At 63.2% G+C, this 7,953-nt stretch overlaps 1 protein-coding gene and 1 long non-coding RNA gene across 2 annotated transcripts in view; one reads left to right on the top strand and one right to left on the bottom strand.

Annotated features, from left to right (window-relative positions):
- The first annotated feature begins 469 nt into the window (after window positions 1-469).
- LOC132016505 (uncharacterized) lies at window positions 470-2,070 on the top strand. The gene is made up of 3 exons (XR_009403935.1): window positions 470-936; window positions 1,253-1,364; window positions 1,649-2,070. It is a non-coding gene; the product is annotated as an uncharacterized LOC132016505 (long non-coding RNA).
- A 2,054-nt stretch (window positions 2,071-4,124) lies between these two features.
- The window catches only part of EPS8L2 (EPS8 like 2), a 19,424-nt gene continuing 15,595 nt past the window's right edge, over window positions 4,125-7,953 (bottom strand). Inside the window, exons 17-18 of the mRNA XM_059386829.1 lie at window positions 7,747-7,938; window positions 4,125-7,596 (exon numbers count right to left, since the gene is read on the bottom strand). Of these exons, the coding sequence (XP_059242812.1) occupies window positions 7,513-7,596; window positions 7,747-7,938 (276 nt within the window). The 3' untranslated portion in view covers window positions 4,125-7,512. The remainder of the gene's footprint in view (window positions 7,597-7,746; window positions 7,939-7,953) is intronic.

The raw sequence follows: 7,953 nt of genomic DNA, 5'->3' as shown, positions 1-7,953 counted from the left end.
TCGGGGGAGGGTTGTAATAAGATTTGGGGTTTAAAGGGTCTCTCTGGGCCTTGTGTTGTGTCTGACTGACGGAACAAGGGTGGAAGCTGGATGTGGTGAGGACGGTGACCAGAGGGCCGCTGAGAGAGGCAGCAAGCTGTGTTAGATCTGCTGGCTGTGGGGGAGAGGCAGACCAGGCGGGGGCGGGGGGCAGGGGACCCTCTGGCTTAGGGTACCCGGGTGCCCAGAGCAGAGCAGCTGGGGGTTAGAGGTCTAGAGCTCAGGTCTGGGGTTAGCCTGGAGAGGCTGCACGTGTGGGCGGGCAGGAATGGACCGGAAGTCAGTCAGTCGGGGGAGGGGGTGTCCACCGAGCGGGAGAGCCAGCCACCCTGGGGGTGGGGAGGAGGAGCTCCGGGGCCTCAGGGTCTTGCCACGACCTGCCTGCTGCACTGCAGGATGGGGGGGTGGGGGTGGCATGGAGTCAGGGCACGACCAGTGGTTTGGGGGGATGTCACAGTGAAGGGAGCTGGGCTGGTGGCCCGGGGAGAAAGGAGCTGTGGCCGCCGGAAGGAGAGGAGCGGGGCCGCAGCAGCTGGTCCGTGGGTGGACGCGGGTGGCTGGGAGCCCCGCTGCTCACGCAAGGGTGACTCGGCAGGACGGCAGGGGTGACGGGCAGCGGACCCGGGCACAGAGGGGCGTCGGGGCAGACTGCTGCTGGTGCAGGGGGAGGCCCTACTGACTGGGTCGCTGCTTCGGGGACGAGAGGGTGGGGGCCCCATGGGGGAGGTGCGACAGGAGGTGGTGTGGCTTCCGGGTGTGGCTGTCTGTCCCTCCACAGCCAGGGTGGGTGTGGGAAGGTGGAGATGGGGCTTGGCCGGGGCCGTGTGGGAGACAGCATGGGCACTGCGGGGCGGGGGAAAGGGGCTGAGCTGGAGAGGACAGCCCGGGACAGAGCAGGTGACGAGGGAGGGTGTGGTGGTGGGGGTGGGGGCCTGAGTCGGGCCAGACTGGCCCGGGGAAGGCGGTGTGACCAGCAACAGTGTGAGGAACAAAGGCAAGAGAAACACGGAAAAAAGACTGAACTTCCGGGGCACCTGGGTGGCTCAGTGGGTTAAGCCTCTGCCTTCGGCTCAGGTCATGATTCCAGGGTCCTGGGATCGAGCCCGCATCGGGCTCTCTGCTCGGCGGGGGCCTGCTCCCCCCAACTTCTCTCTGCCTGCGTGTGGTCTCTGTCTGTCAAATAAATAACTAAAAACTTCCTCCTAACTCTCAGCCCATTGACAAGCCCTTGACACCTGCGGGATGACCTTCCTCCAGGAACCCAGCGGCATCATTGTGAACACTTTGCGACCTTAGCTTGACCTTAGCCTGACCTCCAGGATCCTGTAAGTCTCTTCTTTTCTTTCTTTTTGTTTTTAGAGCCTTTTCTGGACGCCTGGGTGGCTCAGTGGGTTAAGTGTCTGCCTGCCGCTCAGGTCATGATCCCCGAGTCCAGGGATCGAGCCCCGCATCGGGCCCCCTGCTGAGCAAGAAGCCTGCTTCTGCCTCTCATGCTTCCCCTGCTTGTGCCCCCCCAATCAAATAAATAAAAATCTTAAAAAAAAAAAGATTATTTATTTATTTAATTAAAAAAATTTTTTTTAAAGATTTTTATTTATTTATTTGACAGATCACAAGTAGGCAGCGAGGCAGGCAGAGAGAGAGGAGGAAGCAGGCTCACCACCAAGCAGAGAGCCCGATGCGGGGCTCCATGGAATGACCGTGTGATCGGGCCGTTCCTCTTCTAGTTATGCACCCAGAGAACCGAAAGCAGGGACGCGTGTGGACGCTTGCACGCCCGCGTTCACAGCCGCTGACCCACGGGAGCAGCCCCCACGTCCATCGACGGACGCGCGGGTACACGTGGTCCATCCACACACCATACTGTTCCCTCGGTCCCACGGAGGGGCACACAGACACCTGCCACAGCTGATGGACTTGGGGGACGTGGTGAGGAGTGAAATAGGCCAGACACAGAGGGACAAATACTGCAGGATCCCACCCAGATGGGGTCTCTGGAGTCTCCGGATTCGCAGGGACAGAGAGTGGACGGTGGTGCCAGGGGCCAGGGGAGGGAGGGGGTCGGTGTCTCACGGGGACAGTCTCCGTTTGGGAAGATGGAGAGTTCTGGAGACGGGTGGTGGGGACGGCCGCACAACAGTGTGAATGTGCTTCGTGCCCTGAGCCGTGGGCTTAGAGACAGGGAAGCCGGCACGTTTTATGTCCTGTGTATTTTACGACGACTGGAAACGAAGACTCTGCGAGTGGCCGCGCTGGGCGGCCGGGCTCGGGCCCTGAGGCCGCGTCGTTGGCTCGCTTGACAGGGGCGGGAGTCACCCCGTACTGACCGACCCGCGTGGCCACGGCGGGGGGCCCGTGTTTGCAGCCGTGGGTGCCTCTGCACGCGTGGCCGGCCCCTGTCTGCAGCCTGGGGCTGGGCCACGGGAGACTTGCCTGAAAACGCGTCTCGCGTGGGGCTCCACCCGCCTGACGCGGACGCTCCGACTCACCATGGCCACGACGCCGGCCCCTGTTCTCCTTGAAGCGACGGGGCCCCTCGTTCGTTTGGGGAGAAGGGCCGCCGGGACCCCGGGTCCGAGCAGCCACGGCACGGAGGCCGGGTTCTCCCGAGGGGCCAGGACGGCCGCGGCAGGAGAGCGCTGCCTGGGGCGGCCTGGCCGTGGGCCTCAGCTCGGGGCACGGCTGGGTGGAGAGAGATGAGGTGGTTGTTCCCCGGGACTTCGCACCGCCCCGGGCGCGCGTGGGGGGAAGGGGTGCACCAAGCCTGGTCCTTGCAAAGGAGCCAAGAGACCCCCTCCCCAGGGCCGCTTTACGATAATTGGGTCAAAAAGGCAGTCACTTTGCGGCTCCCCTGGGGCGGCCGCAGCGAAGCGGTCAAGGGCAGGGGTCGAACAGCACGAGTGGGGGAGGGGGCTGAGCTCACGGTGCTGGCGGGGCTGGTCCCCCGGGTTGGGGTTGCGGGGCGCCCCCGACGGCTGCGGACCACTGCGGGAGCTTCTCACCTCGCAGACGACCACGCCCTCACCTCTGCCTCCATGTTCCCGGGACGCGCACCTGTCCGGTGTCATTACAACGACCGCAGTCATGTTGGATTGAGGCCCAACCTAAGGACCCTGCCCTGTGTGAGCCGGGGGGTGGGGACTCAATCCAATGTCCAACACACTCTGTCTTATTAGGACACTCGCTGAGAGCGCGGGGCCCCACAGAAGGACACGCCCCACCGGGCCTGCTGCCGGCGGGTGCCGCGTGGGGGGGGGGGTCCGGGCTCCCGTCCCTGTGGGCCGCCCGCGAGCTATATCCTCAGTGATGATGAAGCCAAACTCAGCAGCTCAGTGTGAGGTTTTGAACAGAAACTTCCTCCTCAGCTTTATCTCAAAGACGTTTTCCGCATTTGCTTCCAGGAACCTGGTAATTGTCCTGCTTCTGGGATTCTCTCGGGCTTGTGGGGGAGGTTCCCAGTCTCCTCTCTCTGCTTCTCGGGACACAGAGCCGCCTTCTCAGTGCCGCTCCGCCCGCGAGTCCTCTCTCTGCCGGGGTCATCCCTGCCGAGCACCACCTGGTTCAGGTAACAGGTGCCCCTCTAGGCCGCGTTCCGTCTCTGGCCACTTGGTCCGGGTGTGAAGGACACCTAACCCCTGTGCTAGCCTTTGCCTGCACTAACCTCTGGGGAAATCAAATATTTTGAAAAAGTAAAACAGAAAGGACAAAGAAATGACTCTTTTCCTTTTGTAAAAGATTTTATTTATTGTAGAGAGAGCAAGAGAGAGAGGAAACACAGCAGGGGGAGTAGGAGAGGGAGAAGCAGGCTCCCCACGGAGCAGGGAGCCCAATGCACAGCTCGATCCCAGCACCCTGAGACCATGACCCAAGTCAAAGGCAGATGCTTAACTGAGTAAGCCACCGAGATGCCCCCAAACCCTCTTCTTAAGGAAGCCCCTCCTGGGGGCATTCATGGAAAGTGTCCCGCTTCCGTGGGGAGCCTGCCCCTTCCTCTCCCTCTGCCCCTTCCCACCGCTCACTCTCTCTCTCTGCGTCTCAAGTAAGTAAGTAAGTAAATAAATAAATAAAAATCTTTAAAAAATAAAAAAGAAGCCCCTCTTGGCTCCAGGCCAGTCCCGAGTGGGCGAGGAGGCGAATGAAACCAGCGGGTCCGGGGAGGGCCACAAAGACATGCCTGTCCCTGTAACAGAGACAGGCTTTGTTGGTGGGATGTTTGCCAGCGGCAGAGCCGGGCACAGGGCGGGCACTGGGTGGGCAGCTCAGCCCCTCCTGCCCAGCGGGACACTCCACGGTCAGACCCTCCGCAGTCCCTGCCACCACCGGGGCTGGCACCACCGGACCCTCCCTCTTTCCTGCTTGCCTAGTCTGGGGTGAGGACAGACCAGGTCAGTCTAGGACACAAATCAGGCCCGGCTGCCTTTGAGGCCAGCTCCTCGCCTGCTCCAGGGCTCTGGGCAGGTGACCTGGCCCCTCTGGACCTTGCTTGCTCGTTCTTTCCTTTTTTTCAAAGATTTTATTTATTTATTTATTCGACAGCGAGAGAGAAAGTGAGAGCGGAAACACGAAACGCGAGCAGGGCTGGGAGAAGGGAGCAGACTCCCCGCCGAGCAGGGAGCCTGATGCAGGGCTCCGTCCTAGGACCCTGGGATCAGGACCCGAGCAGAAGGCAGACACTTAATGACTGAGCCCCCGGCGGCGCCCCTGGGCCTTGTTCTTTCTTTTCTTTTCTTTTTTCCTGTGCTTTGTTCTTCATCCAAGCCTACTTTTATGGACCTGAAATCACCAGGATGTCAGACAGGGTGGAGTTCAGTCGTCCCCTAATCTGGTGGCCTTGGACAGGAATGCTGTCATGTACTCACACCTACGCTGAAGGCTATGTGGCCTTGGGCTCACCACACTCAGTCCGTCGGAGGAAGTGGTGGGGAAGCCTCTTCCAGGGGCCCAGAGGCCCAGCAGACAGGTGGGGCCTGACCATCCTGGAACCAGTAGTAGCTCCTGGGTAACAGGAGCTGGCCTAGGGCTGCAGGGGTTAGGGAATGAGGGGCCTGGGGTACTAGGGAGCCAGGGGGCTGGGGTCTTGGAGATCAGCTCCTCCTCACGCTGTCCAGGGAGCACAGTGGGGCCAGAGGGGGGATGGAGCAGTGGCCCGTGGATGAGATGGAGGAGGTGGGGAGAGACAGCAAGGAAAGAAGCGTAGGATCTGGGGCTCCCAGGGGCTAAGTGACCCCACTGGAAGGGAGTGTCGCCAAAGCCCAGCCAGCACCACCTTCCTGCTGGAGGCAGAGCCCTGCCGGGTGGGGTCAGGATGGGGAGCTGTCCCTCTGAGCTCCAGTTCTAGTGGGCACCACAGGGCCAGCAGAGGCCCCCTTCAGAGCAGGCGGAGCTGGGGGTGCCCATGCCTGCTCCACAGGGTCTGGTCTGGTGGGAGGGTGGTCTGGTCAGGAGGCCCATCCTTCCGGGTGGTTCTAGGCGAGAGGGACCCGGGTTTCTGGAGGGACAGCCAACACACAACCCCTCCCATTCCCTTTTTGGTTCTATTTCCCTGTCTGCGGGGTCCTGCCTGGGTCTGGGAGGATCAACCTTCCTCTTTTGGCCTAGAGCTTAGGGAGGACCTTCCTCTTCCGAGGAGAGGAGGCCATGGCTGTCAAGGCCCGGAGGCAGCCCAGCTTCGGGTGGCCGCGTCCTGGGGGACAGACCCTGTCCCTGCGGTCTGTCCCAGCTGAGCGTCGGGGCTTCTGAGGGCCGAGCCTGGCTTGGTGGCCAACCAGCCGACAGCTGAGAGACAGCCCTCTCCATCCCCCAGCCCCACAAGGAACGACCTCTGCATGGAGCTCCCTGCGGTTGAGGCCCCAGGAATGAGCCCTCCAGACACCCTCACCCAGGGTTGGCCCACCCACTGCTTCTGGAAACGCAGATCAAGAGATCAAGTTGTCCCCATCTGGCCGGGTACTAGGTACCCCCAGGACGCACACTCTGCAGCACGCAGGGCCGCCGGCAGAGGGCGCCAGAGGCCTCCTCCAAGGGCCAGGCAGGTGAGGTCAGGTGTCCTGGAGGTGCAGAGGGCCGCTGACCAGGGGCTCCTCTACTCCCTGTCGGACACCTCCGAGCTCACCACCACCTCGTCCGGTGCCCGTCAGCACCCTTCTCTGCGGCACCTCCCTCTGCGTGGGGCTGAGCTTCCGCCTTGCCTCTCAGACTCACACCCCTGGCTGGCCCTCCCTGAGGTCCCGAAGACCTGGCTCCCCAGCCCTTCCGCCCACCTGGGTTCCTTGGGCCTTCTGGACACTCGGGCTGGGAGAGCCACAGCGTGCAGAGTGGGCATGGGCCCCTCAACCCTGCACCTCTTAGGGATATCCTCAGGGTCCGCTTGGATACACGTGGTGGTGAGGGGCTCCTGGGTACCCCTACTGGAGGCAGGGGTACATGGCCTCATTTGGAAGGCCCGTGACCCGGCCTCTGCCCAGCGGTTCTTACAGAGGCTGTGAGTGCGGGCAGGCTCCAGGTGCATGATGACCCCAGCCCATCTCCAGGACACAGACATGTGGCTGTCAGGGCGCCTCACTGGTTTAATGACATGGTTATTGACCCGTAGCCACCTCTCATCTCTAGGTGTAACTGGCAGAGTTCAGGGCTCCAAGACTCAACCACCACCCACACAGCACACAGGGCAAGCCTGGCCTTAAACTTGGATGGACAAAGTTCCCTCCTTGAGCTCTGCCTTGGGTGTGTGTGGGGCTGTCTAAGGTCGTACTTGAGTGAGTACGTGTCCAGGCCATCTGGACACCCCTTCTCGCCCCCGCCCCCTATCCTGGCCAGGGTGGAGGGAGTGTAGCACGCACCCACCCCAGGGGAGCTCGGACCACCTCCCAGGACACCCTTGAGAAGCAGCGTGCTGGGTGGGCGCTATGGGCGATATCTGGGGGCGAGGCCCAGCTCAGAGCCGGTGGTCAGGTCGGCTGCCCTTCGGGCCCACAGCCCACCTGGAGGTGTGGAGGTTCAGGTGCATGGAAAACTAGCAGCCGTGGAGGTGAGGTTTGGGGCCAGGGTCACGAGTGCCAGGGGGAACGCCCATGTGGATGGGGGGCCAAAGTTCAGGTCCCTGCCTGCCTCCTGGGGCCTCTGCAGCCTCAGGGAGAGGCGTCACGGGAGGAAGGGGGCTGGGCGGGGCTGGAAAAGCCAGGGCTCTGGCTTCGGGGGCAGGGGCATGAGGGGCTGGCATCTCAGGTGGCTAGTTTGGTGGAGGCAGGCCTCGGGGCAGGCAGACAGGTGTAGGCTGAGGCTTTGTGGCGCCTGAGGACAGGCCTGTGCCATGAAGTGGTGAGCCGTGCCCAGCCGGCACCACCCACCACCCGTGTCCGTGGTCCAAGGTATACACACATACAAAAATAATACTCCATGCACGGCGGCGGGCCTCTCCGCGGGCGCGTCTCCGTCTCCCCCAGCCGCAGGCGTGCCGGGCCCCGCCGGCCAGGTCTAGCTGTCGTCCTCCAGCCGTCGCTGGGTCTTGGAGTGAAACTTGCTGATGAGCTCCTCCAGCTCCGACCCGCCCGGCTGCTTCTGGGGAGCGGGTGGGGCAGCCTCGACTCAGGCCCCGCCCCGGGCCGGCGGCCGGGGGCCTCCCCCTTTCCCCGCCACCCAGGAGCCCCGAAGGAGGAGGGGCGGGGAGGCGCAGGGCGGGGAGGCGCAGGGCGGGGCGGGCAGGCGCACCTCCAGGACGGCCTTCTGCACGGTGAGCTGGCTGTACACGCGGATGCCCTCCTCCCCGCACACCTTCTTCAGCTCGTCCTTGTTGAGTGAGAAGAGCTGCGGCCCCGTCAGGATGCCCAGGTTCTCCACGATCCTGGGCGCGGGGCGGGGCGGGCGTGAGCGCGGGGCGCCCGCCCGCGGCCCCGCGGCCCCGCCCCGCGGCCCCGT

This window comes from Mustela nigripes, chromosome 1 (assembly GCF_022355385.1).
Source record: "Mustela nigripes isolate SB6536 chromosome 1, MUSNIG.SB6536, whole genome shotgun sequence".
NCBI classification, from domain to species: Eukaryota; Metazoa; Chordata; class Mammalia; order Carnivora; family Mustelidae; genus Mustela; species Mustela nigripes.
The sequence above is the reverse complement of the archived record's forward strand: the minus strand, read 5'-3'. Positions and strand labels throughout refer to the sequence as shown.